At 41.0% G+C, this 23,893-nt stretch overlaps 1 protein-coding gene across 1 annotated transcript in view; it reads left to right on the top strand.

Annotated features, from left to right (window-relative positions):
- LOC109883122 (androgen receptor-like) overlaps positions 1-23,659 on the top strand; it is a 42,049-nt gene extending 18,390 nt beyond the window's left edge. Inside the window, exons 4-9 of the mRNA XM_031797907.1 lie at positions 18,442-18,678; positions 19,070-19,279; positions 20,673-20,817; positions 21,380-21,510; positions 21,595-21,746; positions 22,053-23,659. Coding sequence (XP_031653767.1) covers positions 18,442-18,678; positions 19,070-19,279; positions 20,673-20,817; positions 21,380-21,510; positions 21,595-21,746; positions 22,053-22,220 — 1,043 coding nt within the window. The 3' untranslated portion in view covers positions 22,221-23,659. The remainder of the gene's footprint in view (positions 1-18,441; positions 18,679-19,069; positions 19,280-20,672; positions 20,818-21,379; positions 21,511-21,594; positions 21,747-22,052) is intronic.
- Positions 23,660-23,893: the final 234 nt, after the last annotated feature.

Below are 23,893 nucleotides of genomic sequence, written 5' to 3'. Positions count from 1 at the left end.
CAGTCTTATTCTAAAATGGATTCTTGTTTTTAAAATTCTTATTCTTGTTTTTTCTCCCTCATCAAACTACTCACATAATGACAAAGCAAAAACAGGTAATATCACATTTACATAAGTATTCAGACCCTTTACTCAGTACTTTGTTGAAGCACCTTTAAGAGCGATTGCAGCCTCGAGTCTTCTTGGGTCTGACAGTACAATCTTGGCACACCTGTATTTGGGGAGTTTCTCCCATTCTTCTCTGAAGATCCTCTCAAGTTCTGTCAGGTTGGATGGGGAGCGTTGCTGCACAGCTATTTTCATGTCTCTCCAGAGATGTTCGATCGGGTTCAAGTCCGGGCTCTGGCTGGGCCACTGTCATGACGTTGGCCTGTGGGTAAGGTTTATGACACCCCCCCATAAATACTTTTCTCCCTTCCCTCTCTCTTGACTCTACAGAGGGACTCTTGAATAGCCTTTGTTAAACAGAGAGTCTCGGAACATCAAACAAAGTGAAGGGAAAATAACCATATTTCGGTAATAGAACCAGTTGAAAATATGCGTTGGTACTGAATGAATATGATGTTCGGTTGTCATCTGAGACATTATGACTGATGACATGACGACCTAAACTGTATCTGGGAAAGTCTACACATTATAGTTAGCAGATTCACATGGAATTGTGGGCAATTCAAATGTTTAAATATAAAATTATTGGAGAAAAGATGAAATGTAATTTTAGCTTCCAAATGAGAGATTTGGGTTTTAATAAGGTTAGGGCTCTGCTCAATCAGTGGCCCGCCCCTGTGAAGAGACATGGGCTATAAACTATGAAACACACCCTTCTCCATCCACTATATAAGCCCTTGACGAAAATGTAACCTCCTGTTCCGGGTACATTAGGATGACGATCCGATGTCAGAAGGATTCAGATAATAACTACAGAACGATGCCAACCTCAGCATGAGCTTTGGTTGCGAATGGTATGAACTTTGAACTCTTATTCGCTACAGAAGTGATACCTCCTAGCCGTTGAGTTAGCAGTGGGCGCTGTAAACATGGGCTAGGAAAGGACGGACAGAGTATTCCGTCTACCACACAATGACGACACTACAACGTTTCCCGTTCACCACCAGAGACACTCTTCAAAGGACTCTGTTGGGCAACACGGCCTTCCATCTACCACCAACCTATTGAAGGGCAGCTCAGAGTAAATATTTATTGCATTTTCCTTTTCCAAATGGACGGTAATTTAGAATGCATAAGATTCTGTATTTACGATAGAGTAGCTGCCTACGGCCCGATAGAGACATCGCTTCTCCCTTTGTTCTTCAGTCTTCCCGCTCTTTCACTCAAATCCAGCCCCATTTTCATCTGTTCCTTCCGCTAGGGACGTTTTCTTTTGACATAATTTGTAATCAAGGTATGATTCATTCTGTGTATATGTAATTCTGTGTATATGTAATTCTGTGTGATTAGTTAGGTATTTAGTAAATAAATAATTAAACCCAATTTTGCATTGCTGATTCAACTTGTTAGCCAGGGTTCGTGAAGATAACCAAGAATTTACAACTTTCAAATGAGACTGAAATAAGGTGACAATTATTGACAATATTGACTGCTATTGATGTAAAATAGTACTAGGTCTTTTAACTTTTATCGGGAAAATGACAGCTATATAAATATTATTTTGTGGTGCCTGACTTTCTACTTAATTACATTTACATGATTAGCTCAATCAGGTAATATTAATTACAGAGAAAGGATTTTACAGAATAGCACGTCATATCATTTAATCCAGCATAGCCAAAGACACGACACCAGTCAAGGACATTCAGAGACTTGTCCCAAAGCCACTCCTGCATTGTCTTGGCTGTGTGCTTAGGGTCATTGTCCTGTTGAAAGGTGAACCTTCGCCCCAGTCTGAGGTCCTGCGCGCTCTGGAGCAGGTTTTCATCAAGGATCTCTCTGTACTTTACATTGTTCATATTTAGCTCGATCCTGACTCGTCTCCCAGTCCCTGCCGCTGAAAAACATCCCCACAGCATGATGCCTCCACCACCGTGCTTCACTGTAGGGATGGTGCCAGGTTTCCTCCAGACGTAACACTTGGCATTCAGGCCAAAGAATTCAGTCTTGGTTTCATCAGACCAGAGGATCTTGTTTCTCATAGTCTGAGAGTCTTTAGGTGCCTTTTGGCAAACTATTGAGGAGTGGCTTCTGTCTGGCCACTGTACCATAAATGCCTGATTGGGGTAGGGCTGCAGATATGGTTGTCCTTCTGGAAGGTTCTCCCATCGCCACAGAGGAACTCTAGATTGCTCAGCTTGGCCAGGCTGCCAGCTCTAAGAAGAATCTTGGTGGTTCCAAACTTCTTCCATTTCGATTACATTGTGTCTGAATATCCTTTGGGTGTGTTGTGGTAATTCTAACCGGAAGGAGAGACAGTGTTCTTCAAAACAACTTTATTATAAGATTTGCAAAAATGAAGCAATCAATAACATCCACTCAACACTGTTAGGAGAGCCGGGGTAGGCCGTCATTGTAAATAAGAATTTGTTTTTAACTGATTTGCCTAGTTAAATAAGGGTTCAATTCAAAAAGCTGATTTACGTACTTTGTCTATGCAGATTTAAGATACCACAATTGTCTGTTCCTTCCTGCTTGTTTCCACACATCTAAGTTCTTGCAGATTCAGAAAACAGGATGTCACATACTGCAGTCGCACCCACACAAGACAAGTGTGTATCAAAACTAACAAATGACAATGGACAATTCTCTAATTAAACAACATAATGGGTAATTAAATAATTTCCTCTACAGGTAAAATACCATTCTTGATACACACAGGAAAGTGTTGAGCATGAAAAACCCAGCAGCGTTGCAGTTCTTGACTCAAACCAGTGTACCAGGCACCTACTACCATAACCTGTTCAAGGACACTTAAATCTTTTGACCTCTGAATGGCACACATACACAGTCCATGTCTCAATTGTCTCAGGGCTTTAAAAACCTTCTTTAAACTGTCTCCTCCCCTTCATCTACACAGATTTGAAGTGGATTTTAAAAACCTTTGAGTCGATGTCCGTGCCCTGGTGAACATCTAATTAGCATAATAAAAAAATCTCCAGGTGTAAAAATCCTTCTCCTTCCGGATTGAAGTGGATTTAACAGGTGACATCAATAAGTGATCATAGCTTCCACATGAGCTGTAATTAAATACCCATACTAACATACTTTATACTGCATACTTAATGATACAGTGGCAAGAAAAAGTATGTGCACCCTTTGGATTTAATATCTGGTTGACCCTCCTTTGGCAGCAATAACTTCAACCAAACGTTTTCTGTAGTTGCGGATCAGACCTACACAATGGTCAGGAGGAATTTTGGACCATTCCTCTTTACAAAACTGCTTCAGTTCAGCAATATTCTTGGGATGTCTGGTGTGAACTGCTCTCTTGAGGTCAGGACTCTAACTGAGCCACTCCAGAAGGCATGTTTTCTTCTGTTGAAGCCATTCTGTTGTTGATTTACATCTGTGCTCTTTGTCCTGTTGCACCACCCAACATCTGTTGCGTTTCAATTGGTGGACAGCCTAAAATTCTCCTGCAAAATGTCTTGATAAACTTGGGAATTCATGTTTCCGTCAATGATAGCAAGCTGTCCAGGCCCTGAGGCAGCAAAGCAGCCCCAAACCATGATGCTACCTCCACAATACTTTACAGTTGGGATGAGGTTTTGATGTTCGTGTGCTGTGCCTTTTTTTCTCCACACATAGTGTTGTGTGTTCCTTCCAAACAACTCAACTGTAGTTTCATCTGTCCACAGAATATTTTTCCAGTAGTACTGTGGAACATCCAGGTGCATTTTTGAAAACTTCAGACACGCAGCAATGTTTTTTTTTTGGACAGCAGTGTCTTCTTCCATGGTGTCCTCCCATGAACACCATTCTTGTTTAGTGTTTCAGGTATCGTAGACTCGTCAACAGAGATGTTGGCATGTTCCCAGAGATTTCTGTAAGGTTTTAGCTGACACTCTAGGATTCTGCATTGAGCATTCTGCGCTGTGCTCTTGCACTCATCTTTGCAGGAAGGCCACTCCTATGGAGAGTAGCAACAGTGCTGAACTTTCTCCATTTATAGACAATTTTTCTTACTGTGGACTGATAAAAAAACATCAAAAATCAAATTTATTTATATAGCCCTTCTTACACCAGCTGATATCTCAAAGTGCTGTACAGAAACCCAGCCTTAAAACCCCAAACAGCAAGCAATGCAGGTGTAGAATGAACATCAAGGCTGAACATCAAGGCTTTTAGAGATACTTTTGTAACCCTTTCCAGCTTTATGCAAGTCAACAATTCTTAATCTTAGGTCTTCTGAGATCTCTTTTGTTCGAGGCATGGTTCACATGAGGCAATGCTTCTTGTGAATAGCGAACTCAAATTTTGTGAGTGTTTTTTATAGGGCACGGCAGCTCTAACCAACATCTCCAATCTCGTCTCATTGATTGGACTCCAGGTTAGCTGACTCCTGACTCCAATTAGCTTTTGGAGAAGTCATTCGCCTAGGGGTTCACATGCTTTTCCCAACCTACACTCAATATAGACAAGAAAAATACAGTAATTTGTGTCTTATTAGTTTAAGCACATTATGTTTGTCTATTGTCTTATGTAGAAATCCAGGTAATTCCAAAAGGTTCACATACTTTTTCTTGCCATTGTATACTACATACTATATAGTATTAGTTCATTTTAGTACACCGTAAACTAATGGTATCCTTTCAGTTGAGCGAGCAAAGCCCTTTGCCTGTCTACCGGAAGTTGATGCTGTTGCTGATCTTATAACCAGTGGTGGAAAAAGTACTCAAATCTCCTACTGGAGTAAAAGTAAAGATACCTTAATAGAAAATGACTCATGTAAAAGTGAAAGTCACCCAGTAAAATACTACTTGAGTAAAAGTCTAAAAGTATTTGGTTTTAAATATACTTAAGATTCAAAAGTAAAAAATTATGAATAATAAAAACATTCCTTATATTAACCAAACTAAACAGCACAATTAAAAAAATAAATAATAATAATTACGGATTGCCAGAGTCACACTCCAACACTCAGACATAATTTAAACACAAAGCATTTGGGAATTCATGTTTCCGTCAATGATAGCAAACCATGATGCTACCTCCACAATACTTTACAGTTGGGATGAGGTTTTGATGTTCGTGTGCTGTGCCTTTTTTTCTCCACACATAGTGGAGGGTAGCCTAGTGGTTAGAGCGTTGGACTGGTAACCGGAAGGTAGGAAGTTCAAACCCCCGAGCTGACAAGGTACAAATCTGTCGTTCTGCCCCTGAACAGGCAGTTAACCCACTGTTCCTAGGCCGTCATTGAAAATTTGAATTTGTTCTTAACTGACTTGCCTGGTTAAATAAAGGTAAAATAAAAAATTTGTGAGTCCGCCAGATCAGAGGCAGTAGGGATGACCAGGGATGTTCTCTGTTTAGTGAGTCCACCAGATCAGAGGCAGTAGGGATGACCAGGGAGGTTCTCTGTTTAGTGAGTCCACCAGATCAGAGGCAGTAGGGATGACCAGGGATGTTCTCTGTTTAGTGAGTCCGCCAGATCAGAGGCAGTAGGGATGACCAGGGATGTTCTCTGTTTAGTGAGTCCGCCAGATCAGAGGCAGTAGGGATGACCAGGGATGTTCTCTGTTTAGTGAGTCCGCCAGATCAGAGGCAGTAGGGATGACCAGGGATGTTCTCTGTTTAGTGAGTCCACCAGATCAGAGGCAGTAGGGATGACCAGGGATGTTCTCTGTTTAGTGAGTCCACCAGATCAGAGGCAGTAGGGATGACCAGGGATGTTCTCTGTTTAGTGAGTCCTCCAGATCAGAGGCAGTAGGGATGACCAGGGATGTTCTCTGTTTAGTGAGTCCACCAGATCAGAGGCAGTAGGGATGACCAGGGATGTTCTCTGTTTAGTGAGTCTGCCAGATCAGAGGCAGTAGGGATGACCAGGGATGTTATCTGTTTAGTGAGTCTGCCAGATCAGAGGCAGTAGGGATGACCAGGGATGTTCTCTGTTTAGTGAGTCCGCCAGATCAGAGGCAGTAGGGATGACCAGGGATGTTCTCTGTTTAGTGAGTCTGCCAGATCAGAGGCAGTAGGGATGACCAGGGATGTTCTCTGTTTAGTGAGTCCACCAGATCAGAGGCAGTAGGGATGACCAGGGATGTTCTCTGTTTAGTGAGTCTGCCAGATCAGAGGCAGTAGGGATGACCAGGGATGTTCTCTGTTTAGTGAGTCCACCAGATCAGAGGCAGTAGGGATGACCAGGGATGTTCTCTTGTGCGAATTGGACCATGTTCTGTCCTGCTAAGCATTCAAAATGTAGCTAGTACTTTTGGGTGTCAGGGAAAGTGTATGGAGTAAAAAGTACATCATTGTCTTTAGGAATGTAATGAAGTAAAAGTTGTCAAAAATATAAATAGTTAAGTAAAGTACAGATACTCCCAAAAAACTACTTAAGTAGTACTGTAAAGTATTTTTGCTTAAGTACTTTACACCACTGCTTATGACTTCATTAACAATGCCCATTAAGAACACAACCACTATACCACTTAGCTAAGCTAAGAATGACCTGAATAATCAAGTCAATAGATTGTGTTTATAAAGCCACTGTGGTTATCTACTCCGATTTCAGAGCGCGGAATAACTGACACATTTATGAACAAAACACCCTTTAATATGGCAGGTGTCAGTAAATAATTGGCCCAGCGTCGTCCGGGTTTGTCCGGAATAGGCCGTCATTGTAAATAAGAATTTGTTTTTAAACTGACTTGCCTAGTTAAATAAAACAAGTTTTTTAAAAAGTCATCAAAAAACCATAATTAAATTGTTGCCAGCAGCACAGTTACAGTCAACAACGCTCTGGATGACATAAAAACAGCCTAACCAGCTCTGCTAGGGCGAGTAAAATGGTCAGAGGGAGGTGTTCTCTCATTTGTGTCTGGAAGTAGCTAGCAAGCTAGACAACTTTATCCAGTTAGCTTGGGTGCTTAAACTGAGGTCAGAACGCTCGGATCAACCCTACTCCTCCTCCAGAGTACAGTGTGCGCTCTGATGCTCCTCATTTAGAATGGACAATCTGACAACGCTCTGAATTTACGGTCACCCAGAGCGAAATCTGGCACTCAAGATTGAATTAATGAACACACCCTTAGAAGCCAACTAACATTAGGTAGCTAGCTAACATACAGATACATTTATTTATTTTACCTTTATTTAACTAGGCAAGTCAGTTAAGAACAAATTCTTATTTTCAATGACGGCCTAGGGGCAGAACAACAGATTTGTACCTTGTCAGCTCGGGGGGTTTGAATTTGCAACCTTCCGGTTACTAGTCCAATGCTCTAACCACTAGGCTACCCTGCCACACCAATTACTGCTGTAATTATATGCTATGCGGTTTGTAAGTAGCGTAGTTTACAAATTGTCAGCCAACGTAAATTAACTTATTCGAAAAGTAAGTAATTACTTATTACATTGGCCAACATTTTCTTAACATTTGTCATAATTAGATAAAGCAATGAATTTGTATCGGACTTCGTCTGCATATAGGCCTATGGGCTAGGCTACATGAGCTGAGCGACTAGGATTTCAAAAAGTCGGGGGAAAAAAGGCATGCTCTGTTTATTACCTTACTGCACACGCTGGGCATCATTCAAGTGATGATACATCACTCACAAGTGATAGGCTAATATTGTCACCCATCAGACTATTCTTAATTTCATATTTCTTTACATAGCCTATACTAAATAATATACAAGCACCTTTGGAAAGTATTCAGACCCCATGACTTTTTCCTCATTTTGTTATCTTACAGTCTTATTCTAAAATGGATTCTTGTTTTTTAAATTCTTATTCTTGTTTTTTCCCCCTCATCAATGACAAAGCAATCCTTCTGACATCGGATCGTCATCCTAATGTACCCGGAACAGGAGGTTATATTTTCGTCAAGGGCTTATATAGTGGATGGAGAAGGGTATGTTTCATAGTTTATAGCCCTGGCAAGTAGCTTCCAACCCCCTTAATGACAAAGCAAAAACAGGTAATATCACATATACATAAGTATTCAGACCCTTTACTCAGTACTTTGTTGAAGCACCTTTAACAGCGATTGCAGCCTTGAGTCTTCTTGGGTATGACACTACAATCTTGGCACACCTGTATTTGGGGAGTTTCTCCCATTCTTCTCTGCAGATCCTCTCAAGTTCTGTCAGGTTGGATGGGGAGCGTTGCTGCACAGCTATTTTCATGTCTCTCCAGAGATGTTCGATCGGGTTTAAGTCCGGGCTCTGTCTGGACCACTGTCACAACGTTGGTCTGTGGGTGAGGTTTATGACACCCCCCCCCCCCCATAAATACTTTTCTCCCTTCCCTCTCTCTTGACTCTACAGAGGGACTCTTGAATAGCCTTTGTTAAACAGAGTGTCTGATCAAACAAGTGGAGGGAAAAAAACATATTTCGGTAATAGAACCAGTTGAAAATATGCGTTAGTACTTAATATATATTAAGAATATATGATTTAAGTTCGGTTGTCATCTGAGACGTTATGACTGATGACAGGACGACCTAAACTGTATCTGGGAAAGTCTACACATTATAGTTTATCAGATTCACATGGAATTGTGGGCAATTCAAATGTTTAAATTAAAAATGATTGGTGAAAAGATGAAATGTAATTTTAGCTTCCAAATGAGAGATTTGGGTTTTCATAAGGTTAGGGCTCTGCTCAATCAGTGGCCCGCCCCTGTGAAGAGACATGGGCTATAAACTATGAAACATACCCTTCTCCATCCACTATATAAGCCCTTGACGAAAATATAACCTCCTGTTCCGGGTACATTAGGATGACGATCCGATGTCAGAAGGATTCAGATAATAACTACAGAACGATGCCAACCTCAGCATGAGCTTTGGTTGTGAATGGTATGAACTTTGAACTCTTATTCGCTACAGAAGTGATACCTCCTAGCCGTTGAGTTAGCAGTGGGCGCTGTAAACATGGGCTAGGAAAGGACGGACAGAGTATTCCGTCTACCACACAATGACGACACTACAACGTTTCCCGTTCACCAGCAGAGACACTCTTCAAAGGACTCTGTTGGGCAACACGGCCTTCCATCTACCACCAACCTATTGAAGGGCAGCTCAGAGTAAATATTTATTGCATTTTCCTTTTCCAAATGGACGGTAATTTAGAATGCATAAGATTCTGTATTTACGATAGAGTAGCTGCCTACGGCCCGATAGAGACATCGCTTCTCCCTTTGTTCTTCAGTCTTCCCGCTCTTTCACTCAAACCCAGCCCCCTTTTCATCTGTTCCTTCCGCTAGGGACGTTTTCTTTTGACATCATTTGTAATCAAGGTATGATTCATTCTGTGTATATGTAATTCTGTGTGATTAGTTAGGTATTTAGTAAATAAATAATTAAACCCAATTTTGTATTGCTGATTCAACTTGTTAGCCAGGGTTCGTGAAGATAACCAAGAATTTACAACTTTCAGATGAGACTGAAATAAGGTGACGATTAATATTGACTTCTATTGATGTAAAATATTACTAGGGCTTTAAGCATTTATTCGGGAAAATAACAGCTCTATAAATATTATTTTGTGGTGCCCCGACTTTCTAGTTAATTACATTTACATGATTAGCTCAATCAGGTAATATTAATTACAGAGAAAGGATTTTACAGAATAGCATGTCATATCATTTAATCCGGCATAGCCAAAGACACGACACCACTCAAGGACATTCAGAGACTTGTCCCAAAGCCACTCCTGCGTTGTCTTGGCTGTGTGCTTAGGGTCATTGTCCTGTTGAAAGGTGAACCTTCGCCCAAGTCTGAGGCCCTGAGCGCTCTGGAGCAGGTTTTCATCAAGGATCTCTCTGTACTTTACATTGTTCATATTTCGCTCGATCCTGACTCGTCTCCCAGTCCCTGCCGCTGAAAAACATCCCCACAGCATGATGCCTCCACCACCGTGCTTCACTGTAGGGATGGTGCCAGGTTTCCTCCAGATGTAACACTTGGCATTCAGGCCAAAGAATTCAGTCTTGGTTTCATCAGACCAGAGGATCTTGTTTCTCATAGTCTGAGAGTCTTTAGGTGCCTTTTGGCAAACTATTGAGTGGCTTCTGTCTGGCCACTGTACTATAAAGGCCTGATTGGGGTAGGGCTGCAGGGATGGTTGTCCTTCTGGAAGGTTCTCCCATCGCCACAGAGGAACTCTAGATTGCTCAGTTTGGCCAGGCGGCCAGCTCTAGGAAGAATCTTGGTGGTTCCAAACTTCTTCCATTTCGATTACATTGTGTCTGAATATCCTTTGGGTGTGTTGTGGTAATTCTAACCGGAAGGAGAGACAGTATTCTTCAAAACAACTTTATTATAAGATTTGCAAAAATGAAGCAATCAATAACATCCACTCAACACTGTTAGGAGAGCCGGGGTAGGCCGTCATTGTAAATAAGAATTTGTTCTTAACTGATTTGCCTAGTTAAATAAGGGTTCAATTCAAAAAGCTGATTTAGTTTGTCTATGCAGATTTAAGATACCACAATTGTCTGTTCTTCCCTGCATGTTTCCACACATCTAAGTTCTTGCAGATTGAGAAAACAGGATGTCACACACTGCAGTCGCACCCACACAAGACAAGTGTGTATCAAAACTAACAAATGACAATGGACAATTCTCTAATTAAACAACATAATGGGTAATTAAATAATTTACTCTACAGGTGAAATACCATTCTTGATACACACAGGAAACTGTTGAGCATGAAAAACCAAGCAGCGTTGCAGTTCTTGACTCAAACCAGTGTAGCAGGCACCTACTACCATAACCTGTTCAAGGACACTTAAATCTTTTGACCTCTGAATGGCACAACATACACAGTCCATGTCTCAATTGTCTCAGGGCTTAAAAATCCTTCTTTAAACTGTCTCCTCCCCTTCATCTACACAGATTTGAAGTGGATTTTAAAAACCCTTGAGTCGATGTCCGTGCCCTGGTGAACATCTAATTAGCATAATAATAAAAATCTCCAGGTGTAAAAATCCTTCTCCTTCCGGATTGAAGTGGATTTAACAGGTGACATCAATAAGTGATCATAGCTTCCACATGAGCTGTCATCAAATACCCATACTAACATACTGTATACTGCATACTTAATGATACAGTGGCAAGAAAAAGTATGTGCACCCTTTGGAATTACCTGGATTTCTGCATAAATTGGTCATAAAATTTCATCTGATCTTCATCTAGGTCATAACATAGACAAACACAGTCTGCTTAAGCTAATAACACACAAACAATTCTACGTTTTCATGTCTTTATTGAACACACTGTGTAAACATTCACAGTGCAGGGTGGGAAAAGTATGTGAACCCTTGGATTTAATAACTGGTTGGCCCTCCTTTGGCAGCCATAACTTCAACCAAACGTTTTCTGTAGTTGCGGATCAGACCTACACAACGGTCAGGAGGAATTTTGGACCATTCCTCTTTACAAAACTGCTTCAGTTCAGCAATATTCTTGGGATGTCTGGTGTGAACTGCTCTCTTGAGGTCATGCCACAGCATCTCAATTGGGTTGAGGTCAGGACTCTAACTGAGCCACTCCAGAAGGCATGTTTTCTTCTGTTGAAGCCATTCTGTTGTTGATTTACATCTGTGCTCTTTGTCCTGTTGCACCACCCAACATCTGTTGCGTTTCAATTGGTGGACAGCCTAACATTCTCCTGCAAAATGTCTTGATAAACTTGGGAATTCATGTTTCCGTCAATGATAGTAAGCTGTCCAGGCCCTGAGGCAGCAAAGCAGCCCAGGCCCTGAGGCAGCAAAGCAGCCCCAAACCATGATGCTACCTCCACAATACTTTACAGTTGGGATGAGGTTTTGATGTTCGTGTGCTGTGCCTTTTTCTCTCCACACATAGTGTTGTGTGTTCCTTCCAAACAACTCAACTGTAGTTTCATCTGTCCACAGAATATTTTTCCAGTAGTGCTGTGGAACATCCAGGTGCACTTTTGAAAACTTCAGACATGCAGCAATGTTTTTTTTTGGACAGCAGTGGCTTCTTCCATGGTGTCCTCCCATGAACACCATTCTTGTTTAGTGTTTCAGGTATCGTAGACTCGTCAACAGAGATGTTGGCATGTTCCCAGAGATTTCTGTAAGGTTTTAGCTGACACTCTAGGATTCTGCTTAACCTCATTGAGCATTCTGCACTGTGCTCTTGCACTCATCTTTGCAGGAAGGCCACTCCTATGGAGAGTAGCAACAGTGCTGAACTTTCTCCATTTATAGACAATTTTTCTTACTGTGGACTGATAAAAAAACATCAAAAATCGAATTTATTTATGAAGCCCTTCTTACACCAGCTGATATCTCAAAGTGCTGTACAGAAACCCAGCCTTAAAACCCCAAACAGCAAGCAATGCAGGTGTAGAATGAACATCAAGGCTGAACATCAAGGCTTTTAGAGATACTTTTGTAACCCTTTCCAGCTTTATGCAAGTCAACAATTCTTAATCTTAGGTCTTCTGAGATCTCTTTTGTTCGAGGCATGGTTCATCAGGCAATGCTTCTTGTGAATAGCGAACCCAAATTTTGTGACTGTTTTTTATAGGGCACGGCAGCTCTAACCAACATCTCCAATCTCGTCTCATTGATTGGACTCCAGGTTAGCTGACTCCTGACTCCAATTAGCTTTTGGAGAAGTCATTCGCCTAGAGGTTCACATGCTTTTACCAACCTACACTCTGAATGTTTAAATTAGGTATTCAATATAGACAAGAAAAATACAGTAATTTGTGTCTTATTAGTTTAAGCACATTATGTTTGTCTATTGTCTTATGTAGAAATCCAGGTAATTCCAAAAGGTTCACATACTTTTTCTTGCCATTGTATACTACATACTATATACTATTAGTTCATTTTAGTACACCGTAAACTAATGGTATCCTTTCAGTTGAGCGAGCAAAGCCCTTTGCCTGTCTACCGGAAGTTTATGCTGTTGCTGATCTTATAACCAGTGGTGGAAAAAGTACTCAAATCTCCTACTGGAGTAAAAGTAAAGATACCTTAATAGAAAATGACTCATGTAAAAGTGAAAGTCACCCAGTAAAATACTACTTGAGTAAAAGTAAAAGTATTTGGTTTTAAATATACTTAAGATTCAAAAGTAAAAAGTAATGAATAATAAAATCATTCCTTATATTAAGCAAACTAAACGGCACAATTATTATTATTATATATATTTTTATTACGGATGGCCAGAGTCACACTCCAACACTCAGACATAATTTAAACACAAAGCATTTGTGTTTAGTGAGTCCGCCAGATCAGAGGCAGTAGGGATGACCAGGGAGGTTCTCTTGTGCGAATTGGACCATGTTCTGTCCTGCTAAGCATTCAAAATGTAACTAGTACTTTTGGGTGTCAGGGAAAGTGTATGGAGTAAAAAGTACATCATTGTCTTTAGGAATGTAATGAAGTAAAAGTTGACAAAAATATAAATAGTTAAGTAAAGTACAGATACCCCAAAAAACTACTTAAGTAGTACTGTAAAGTATTTTTGCTTAAGTACTTTACACCACTGCTTATGACTTCATTAACAATGTCCATTAAGAACACAACCACTATACCACTTAGCTAAGCTAAGAATGACCTGAATAATCAAGTCAATAGATTGTGTTTATAAAGCCACTGTGGTTATCTACTCCGATTTCAGAGCGCGGAATAACTGACACATTTATGAACAAAACACCCTTTAATATGGCAGGTGTCAGTAAATAATTGGCCCAGCGTCGTCCGGGTTTGTCCGGAATAGGCCGTCATTGTAAATAATAATTTGTTTTTAAACTGACTTGCCTAGTTAAATAAAACATGTTTTTTTTTAAAGTCATCAAAAAAGCATAATTAAATTGTTGCCAGCAGCACAGTTACAGTCAACAACGCTCTGGATGACATAAAAACAGCCTAACCAGCTCTGCTAGGGCGAGTAAAATGGTCAGAGGGAGGTGTTCTCTCATGTGTGTCTGGAAGTAGCTAGCAAGCTAGACAACTTTATCCAGTTAGCTTGGGTGCTTAAACTAAGGTCAGAACGCTCAGATCAACCCTACTCCTCCTCCAGAGTACAGTGTGCGCTCTGATGCTCCTCATTTAGAATGGACAATCTGACAACGCTCTGAATTTACGGTCACCCAGAGCGAAATCTGGCACTCAAGATTGAATTAATGAACACACCCTTAGAAGCCAACTAACATTAGGTAGCTAGCTAACATACAGGTACATACTGCTGTAATTATATGCTATGCGGTTTGTAAGTAGCGTAGTTTTCAAATGGTCAGCCAACGTAAATTAACATATTCGAAAAGTAATTACATTGGCCAACATTTTCTTAACATTTGTCATAATTAGATAAAGCAATGAATTTGTATCGGACTTCGTCTGCATATAGGCCTATGGGCTAGGCTACATGAGCTGAGCGACCAGGATTTCAAAAAGTCGGGGGAAAAAGGCATGCTCTGCTTATTGTCACAAATAGTACCATTAGTGTGGTTAGTATGAGTATTCGAACACAGCTCTGGATTCACATGGTCACTCTATGTCATGGAAAGAACAGGTGTCCCCAATGTTTTGTACACTCGGTGTAGTTTGTAATGCCTAGCCTCCTGGCTAGTGGCTACTGTGACATTCACAGTACTTTTAAGCTGCGAAGCAAGAACGTGAATCGAACCCTCTCGGCTCGTGACATTCCCTTTGCTAAAGTTAATTGAAAAGTGTATGTTCATATGATGTCAATTGACATTTCAGACCGATAATGCCATTCATTGATAATAAGAAAGAGCCTCTTCACAATTTACTCACACTTTACTTTTCATAAAAAATACTATCGGCTACACATTACTCAAATGTAAACTCACGTACTTGCCGTGTCTCGACCGCTACCTCCGAAGGTATTGTATGACACTCGCCCGACAGTTGTCCGGCTTGAAGCAGGGCAGTGTAAACATAATTGTCTTGTTGAGTCAACACTCCTACAGTATAAATGGTAATAGCAGAACAATGTTTTTCAAACAGCTGAAATGTACAGACATTTTCCTAATAGTTGAGACTTGTTTTATTGTGTTTTTAACTTAAATTGAAGTAACATGCTGTTACATTCTGAAATTGTTGCAGTAACTGCAGGCTGCACTGAGCCATGTAAAGCTCCACCACAAAAACATGTCAAATGTAGATTATACAAATAGGATATTTTTGTTTTATTTATAACCAGTGTTGCCGATTTAGCAAGCAACTTTTTCGCTATATATAGCAAGTTTTCAGACTCTTCCAGCGACTGAAAACTCCTCCAGCGACTGAAAAGATTCTAGCGATAAATTCAGTTGCTTTTCAGGCTGCCTTTGGGGAGTTTTGACACAGAGGGTTTATATGGTTTAGGTGGCATTTAGCGACATTAACACACTCATTTATGCCAAAAACGAGAGTTGGAGAAGGTGTCTGTGCAACAGAAGTCACAGCAATGGCACACGCACTGGGGATGGGGTGTGCGGCGGGAGAGGGGGAGAAAACGTTATTTCGGTGACTCCGCAGCTGTGCCACACGAGAACTGTAACGCGCTGCATCATCTCTTCCGTAGCGGTCGGGCAGTGTTGTGTAGGCAACGACGGTTGCTTGGTTCCTTCATCTGATCAACAGTATAGGCTATGCATCAAAGAAGCCTATTTTGCATTGACAAGCAAATATAATCTCCACTACTGTTCAAACAATAAACCAAACAACATTTAACCTTAATAGAATCCACACAAAATTGCATTTTGTTAGGGTTAGGGTTAGGGGCGGCAGGGTAGCCTAGTGGTTAGAGCGTTGGACTAGTAACCGAAAGGTTGCAAGTTCGAATCCCCGAGCTGACAAGGTACAAATCTGTCGTTCTGCCCCTGAACAGGCAGTTAACCCACTGTTCCTAGGCAGTCATTGAAAATAAGAATGTGTTCTTAACTGACTTGCCTAGTAAAATAAAGGTAAAATAAAAAATAAAAAAATATTAAAAAACATGAACTTCAACCACGCTGCGTTTTGGTCCGCCTCTCCTTCAACTGAAGAAAACCGTTACAGAATGGACAGAAACTAACAGGGCTGAGCTGGCTGTATGCAGGATTGCATGGTTTAGGGCTTTGCATCTGTAATTAAAAAGATACTCATACTGTATGTCATCACTATTGTGTTGATCGATTAATTTCAGCCAATCATTTTCGATTAAAAAGGCCTAGGTAGCCTAGCCACCCGAAGTGTGAATATAAACCAAATTTGATCACAGTCACATTTTGTCAGAACACAAATAATTTGGCCAATTTTAGGCTATAAATACATTGTTTAGGCCAGTTTCCCCAGATAGGCTCAGAGACAATATGCTTCTCTAGGCTATCTGGATCTGTATTTATCTATTTCATAATTATTATTGTTTTTAAAAATCAGATATTATGTATTTTACCACAATTTCCACAAAATTCTCATTACCGCAACAATCCAAAAAAGTAATAAACAAATCAATTGCTAATATATATTTTTTTACATTACTCTCCTAATGAAAATGCCTTAGTTAAAAACAACACTGAAAATAAAAATAAAACATCTAATTATAAAATGATGATAACATTTAATCAGTCTTTTCCTCTACATTTTAGTAATGAGAAGGATAAGAACCTCATTCTGAAGGCACACACACAAATACATTAGCTTCTACTCCTCTAGATGATGCATCATGGGTGAATATAACTTTATTTGAAAACTGATTGGAGTTTTTACAGGAACTTTAACAAGTGTTATGGTAATGAGATGTAGTTTTTTACAGGAACTTTAACAAGTGTTATGGTAATGAGATGTAGTTTTTTTATAGGAACTTTAATAAGTGTTATGGTAATGAGATGTCGTTTTTTTACAGGAACTTTAACAAGTGTTATGGTAATGAGATGTAGTTTTTTACAGGAACTTTAATAAGTGTTATGGTAATGAGATGTAGTTTTTTACAGGAACTTTAATAAGTGTTATGGTAATGAGATGTCGTTTTTTACAGGAACTTTAACAAGTGTTATGGTAATGAGATGTCATTTTTTATAGGAACTTTAACAAGTGTTATGGTAATGAGATGTCGTTTTTTACAGGAACTTTAACAAGTGTTATGGTAATGAGATGTCGTTTTTTACAGGAACTTTAACAAGTGTTATGGTAATGAGATGTCGGTTTTACAGGAATTTGAACAATTGTTATGGTAATGAGACACTATTTGTACGTGATAAATATTATAGTTTCATGTCAAATTCAACTAGTATACAATTTTTATGGTCAAACTGCAGCCACATATTTTGTGTTTAATTCAAATCAGTTAGGTTTTTCTCAAATAACATTTTATAAAATGACCCGAGAAATTGAATCCGGACTCATTTCGGCAATGAAAATCTGGGGTGAAAATGTGCAAAATTCAGGCATAAATGTCAAATGTATTTAAAATAATACACTTTGCCAAAAACTAGACAGTAACTTAGTCCCAAAAATGATAGCTGATTTTACAGATGCATCATGTTTTTTTTTTCAACTCAATTTGCTATAGACATGCTTAAAATGGTTTCATGACAATCACCCATCTGCAGCTGTGGGTGTTATCTATAGGCTACAGTTGTTCAGATTGAAGCACAGACTAATTGTGCACGTTGACAAATCACAAGGCATGTTTATGTTTATTTCATTTAATGGTGGCAGGTATGGACTTCCATATAAAACATATTGCAGTGAATTCACTTGTAACCATGTTTTCAGTCACAATTAGCTTTTACCACATCTACTGATTTGCATGATATTGATAAAAAATGAAGCCAGGTTTGTTGTAAGGTAGTCCTTTTGTAATTTTATATTAGAATGAGAGCATTAATCGTTCATTTTTGATAGGCTAACATTACGTGATGAAGACATGCTGTTACAAAAGCAACTCTGTGCCTTTTTCTTAAAGCCAAAATGTAAGTGCAGCCTACAGATGAGAACATCAACCTATTAATTGTCTGCATGTACATGCTTGTGAATTATTGCCTTATTCAAGAGTGTAATATGGTTTGGTTGTATTATTCAAGAGTTTAAAATGTTTTAAAATAAAAGTTTGTCATTGTTAAATAGTTTGTGCTTACTGGCTAGTGGCTACTGTGATATTTACGGTCAATTTGAGCTGCAGACCAGGAATGTCACATGGCCAGCAGCCACAACGAAAGGTTAAGGCAAGGATGTCATGTGAATGGAAACCTAGCATTCTCTTTCTTCACCCCACTCCTCAGACTCCTTCATATCACCTAGTGTTAATGGGGCCTTTCTCTCTGTCCTACTTCTGTGTGTGGTGCATTTCAGGCCGGAAGCTGAGGGGAGCTGGCCCACTGAAAGGAGGAGTGGAGGGGGGAACACAGGCACCTGGCAGAGAGAGGCCTGGAGAGAGGGAAGGAGAGAGGCCTGGAGAGAGGACTGGAGAGAGGGAAGGAGAGAGGACTGGAGAGAGGACTGGAGAGAGGACTGGAGAGAGGACTGGAGAGAGGACTGGAGAGAGGACTGGGGGACTACAGTTAGCCACCATTTCCCCACAGGCTCAATGTGAGGATCAATATTTTATTTTACCTTTATTTAACTAGGCAAGTCAATTAAGAACAAATTCTTATTTTCAATGACGGCCTAGGAACAGTGGGTTAACTGCCTGTTCAGGGGCAGAACAACAGATTTGTACCTTGTCAGCTCGGGGTTTGAACTTGCAACCTTCCGGTTACCGCTCTAACCACTAGGCTACCCTGCCGCCCGTATGTGAAATATTTTTCTTAACCAGAATGTAATTTTTTCAAATGATCCCTAACAAAGAAAGCAGTTACAACTTCATTCAGAATTTACGACCAACCCTGGATGAAAGGCAGCACATATTCAGTCTCAACTTGTCTAATTCTGTCACATATCTCTTGTCTCAACTCATCTCATCTCATATCCCTCTCTGCAGGCTGTGGTGCTTCGCAGGCTCCCACTCTTGGCCCCTCCCCTAGTCTACGCCCCTCCCTCCTCAACGTCCTGAGTTCCATCGAGCCAGGAATGGTCAACGCAGGCCATGACACCTCCCAGCCAGACTGTTTCACCTCCCTACTGTCCAGCCTCAACGAGCTGGGAGAGAGGCAACTGGTGTCTGTGGTGAACTGGGCTAAAGCCATGCCAGGTAAACCATTCTTCTTGTATTCTACTGTTACCTAACCACTACATGTTACCAACCCTCTAACCCTCTATCTTACTGTTACCTAACCAAAACATGTTACCAACCCTGTATCCTACTGTTACCTAACTACTACATGTTACTAACCCTGTATTCTACTGTTACCTAACTACTACATGTTACTAACCCTCTAACCCTCTATCTTACTGTTACCTAACCACAACATGTTACTAACCCTGTATCCTACTGTTACCTAACTACTACATGTTACTAACCCTGTATTCTACTGTTACCTAACCACTACATGTTACCAACCCTGTATCCTACTGTTACCTAACTACTACATGTTACTAACCCTGTATTCTACTGTTACCTAACTACTACATGTTACTAACCCTCTAACCCTCTATCTTACTGTTACCTAACCACAACATGTTACCAACCCTGTATCCTACTGTTACCTAACTACTACATGTTACTAACCCTGTATTCTACTGTTACCTAACCACTACATGTTACCAACCCTGTATCCTACTGTTACCTAACCACTACATGGTACCAACCCTCTAACCCTCTATCTTACTGTTACCTAACCACTACATGTTACCAACCCTCTAACCCTGTATCCTAACCACTACATGTTACCAACCCTCTAACCCAGGTCTGATATCAGTGCTGTAGCCTCGGTTCTAGTTTTCTATGTCCTTCCCACCAGAGGAGGCTCTACTCATCACGTATTTTATTCTCCCTGCACTGTGTGTTTCAAAGAGCTGCATGTAGAAGACCAGATGTCTGTGATCCAGTCTTCATGGCTGGGGTTGATGATGTTCTCTGTGTAGGTTTCAGACAGCTGCATGTAGAAGACCAGATGTCTGTGATCCAGTCTTCATGGCTGGGGTTGATGATGTTCTCTGTGTAGGTTTCAGACAGCTGCATGTAGAAGACCAGATGTCTGTGATCCAGTCTTCATGGCTGGGGTTGATGATGTTCTCTGTGTAGATTTCAGACAGCTGCATGTAGAAGACCAGATGTCTGTGATCCAGTCTTCATGGCTGGGGTTGATGATGTTCTCTGTGTAGATTTCAGACAGCTGCATGTAGAAGACCAGATGTCTGTGATCCAGTCTTCATGGCTGGGGTTGATGATGTTCTCTGTGTAGATTTCAGACAGCTGCATGTAGAAGACCAGATGTCTGTGATCCAGTCTTCATGGCTGGGGTTGATGATGTTCTCTGTGTAGGTTTCAGACAGCTGCATGTAGAAGACCAGATGTCTGGGATCCAGTCTTCATGGCTGGGGTTGATGATGTTCTCTGTGTAGGTTTCAGACAGCTGCATGTAGAAGACCAGATGTCAGTGATCCAGTCTTCATGGCTGGGGTTGATGATGTTCTCTGTGTAGGTTTCAGACAGCTGCATGTAGAAGACCAGATGTCAGTGATCCAGTCTTCATGGCTGGGGTTGATGGTGTTCGCTCTGGGCTGGAGGTCTTACACTAACACAGACGCTGGAGAGCTCTACTTCGCTCCTGACCTCATCTTCAACGAGTCAGTACAACTATTGTCTTGCTGAATACAATATTGATAAATCTCTCTCTTTCTCTAGACAATAAATAAAAGGGAAATAAACAATCCTAAATTAAGAATAAACATGATACTGAGCCTCTCTCTCAACTTCTGACCCTCTCTTTCTCTCAACTACTGACCCTCTCTGCTCTCAACTTCTGACCCTCTCTCTCAACTGCCGACCCTCTATCAACTCCTGACCCTCTCTCTCTCTCAACTTCTGACCCCCCCTCTCCCTGTCTCTCTCAACTTCCGACCCTCTCTCTCTCTCTCTCAACTTCTGATCCTCTCTCTCAACTTCTGACGCTCTCAAATTCTGACTCTCACTCTCTCTCTCGATCACCTTCTCTCTCTCCCTCTCTCTCGCTCTCTCCCTCTCTCTCTCTGACCCTCTCTCTTTTTCTCACTTTCTCACCCTCTATCTCTCTCACCCGTCTCTCACACCTTCTCACCCTCTCTCTCTCTCTTTCCCTCTCACCTTCTTACCTATCTGCTTCGCTTTCTGTCTGTCTCTCTCTACCCCCCCCCCCCCCCCCCACTCCAGTCAGAGAATGCGTGTGTCCAGTATGTATGAACATTGTGTCCGGTTCCGTCTGCTGTCCCAGAGGTTCTGTGTGCTCAGAGTCACCCAGGACGAGTTCCTCTGTATGAAGGCTCTGCTCCTCTTCAGCATCAGTGAGTCACATCACTGACACACTGACACCAAGTGTCTGTATCATTATCTGGTTCAATATCTGCTTGTTTATTTGTGTCTGTTAGTCCCTGTGGAGGGTCTGAGGAATCAGAAGTGTTTTGACGAGCTGAGGATCTCTTACATCAAGGAGCTGGATCGTCTGGCCAGCCACCATGGAGAAAAACACCACACACAACGTCTGTTCCAGCTAACACAGCTACTGGACTTCCTACACCCGGTAATATACACTAACCCTGACCTCTGACCCCTATCCAACGCCTGTTCCAGCTAACACAGCTACTGGACATCCTACACCCGGTAATATACACTAACCCTGACCTCTGACCCCTAACCCGTACACAACACCTAACACAGCTACTGAACTACCTACACCCGGTAATATAGATCTACTATCCCTAACTTCTGACCCCTGACCTGATCAACCCCCCCTGCTTTGGTGGTATTGAAAGTTAACGTCTCTCCCCCTGTTCGCTCTCTACCCACCCACCCTCTTTCTCTCCCTCTCTCTTTTTCTTTCTCTCAGATTGTAAGGAAGCTGCACCAGTTCACCTATGATCTGTTTATCCAGGCCCAGTCTCTGCCCACCAGAGTCAGCTATCCAGAGATGATCTCTGAGATCGTCAGCGTTCACGTGCCCAAGATTCTCACAGGCATGGTTCAGCCAATCCTCTTTCACAATGCACCTTGCTAGAGGGTCATCCCATTACAATTCATCCTAAAAGAGGGACAGACAATAACAAAACAATCTGCTAGACATTCAACCCAGGGTCCCCCATTGATTTTGTCAGTCTCTCTCACTCAGATATCATATGAACTCATAAGTCCTGGCAAAATGTGTAGAATTGTAGAAAATTGGCTTTAAAACAGCAAGATTTTCTCTCCACTCCATTGCAAAATGAGTAGAATAGCATGAAATGTGTTTTAAAACTGCAGCATTTTCTCTCTGCCTCATGGCAACATTTGTAGAATTACAGAACATGTGCTTTAAAACCACAACATTTTCTCTCCTCCCCATGTCAAAATGTGCAGAATTGCAGAAAATGTACTTAAAAACATTTCTTTTTTTTTGCCGTCAAGAGGGGTACCAGTGAAATGTTTTACCCGCGAGGTGGGGGTAAACCTAACCCTGGTTCAATATATCACAAAACACCTTGGAGGTCAAAACTATAACTATAACCTTGTTAGACACCCAACCATTTACTGTACATAATTAGACACAAAGCCATCGATGACATCATATCAAGTCGGTTTTAGCATGCTAAGATGGCATCTCATGAGGGAGATTTATGTAGACATCACATGCACGGTTTGAGCTACTCCAGGAAGTGATGTTGCAGGCTAGCTCAGTGCTGCCCCTCTCATTGAGTTTCTCAAGTTGAAATGATAGCCGACCGGGGTACTGCAGGCTGCCATAGCAACTAAATTATCCATATAACTTCTTTGTGTGATTTAAAAAAAATAAGTTTATTTGAAGGACATACATCTGTTGTAATAGAAGCAATTATCTGGAACATGATTGTCTTCGAATGTTTTTTTCTTTGAATATTGACCTGAAGGTTGCTATTTACTATATGGCAACCAAACAGCCTGGCTTCAATGAGAGGTGGCAGTTGGTCTCCCCTGGGTCCCACACATACTCTTCATTTGCGCTGCTAGTCACTAGCCTGGAATCCCAAACTGAATATCATTCTGTATTGTTCACTATCCTTCACTTCACCGACAGTCACCAGAATCTATGCCATTGATTACGTTGGATCCCCTGATCTCAAGCTGGGGTTTGATCCTGAATGTGCATCTCAGATGGTTGTTTTTCTCTTTTACTTTTCAGTTTACCATTATTTTTCTCTTTCATAGTTTCAGCAAAATGTAGTAAGTAGTACATTACACAATATGTCAAAATAAGACACAATTCTTCTGAATTACACATCATTCATACTCTATAGACACAGACAAAGAGGTGCCTATAGCTGTTCATTTGACCTTTGTATATTACACCATATCAAACACAAAGCATACATGACTTCTGTACATATGGAATGGATTATATGTTGCATATTCTATAAAAACAAATCAGACTTCTTTCAAATTCGATCTAAAACGAACAAATAAAACAATCTATATTCCACTTCACTGGGGTCCCTCGCTTTATTTAGTGTTTTCCGTAGTGTGTCCAGAGGGAATCCACTTCACTGGGGTCCCTCGCTTTATTTAGTGTTTTCCGTAGTGTGTCCAGAGGGAATCCACTTCACTGGGGTCCCTCGCTTTATTTAGTGTTTTCCGTAGTGTGTCCAGAGGGAATCCACTTCACTGGGGTCCCTCGCTTTATTTAGTGTTTTCCGTAGTGTGTCCAGAGGGAATCCACTT

This window comes from Oncorhynchus kisutch, linkage group LG19, assembly GCF_002021735.2.
Source record: "Oncorhynchus kisutch isolate 150728-3 linkage group LG19, Okis_V2, whole genome shotgun sequence".
Classification (NCBI taxonomy): Eukaryota; Metazoa; Chordata; class Actinopteri; order Salmoniformes; family Salmonidae; genus Oncorhynchus; species Oncorhynchus kisutch.
The sequence above is the reverse complement of the archived record's forward strand: the minus strand, read 5'-3'. Positions and strand labels throughout refer to the sequence as shown.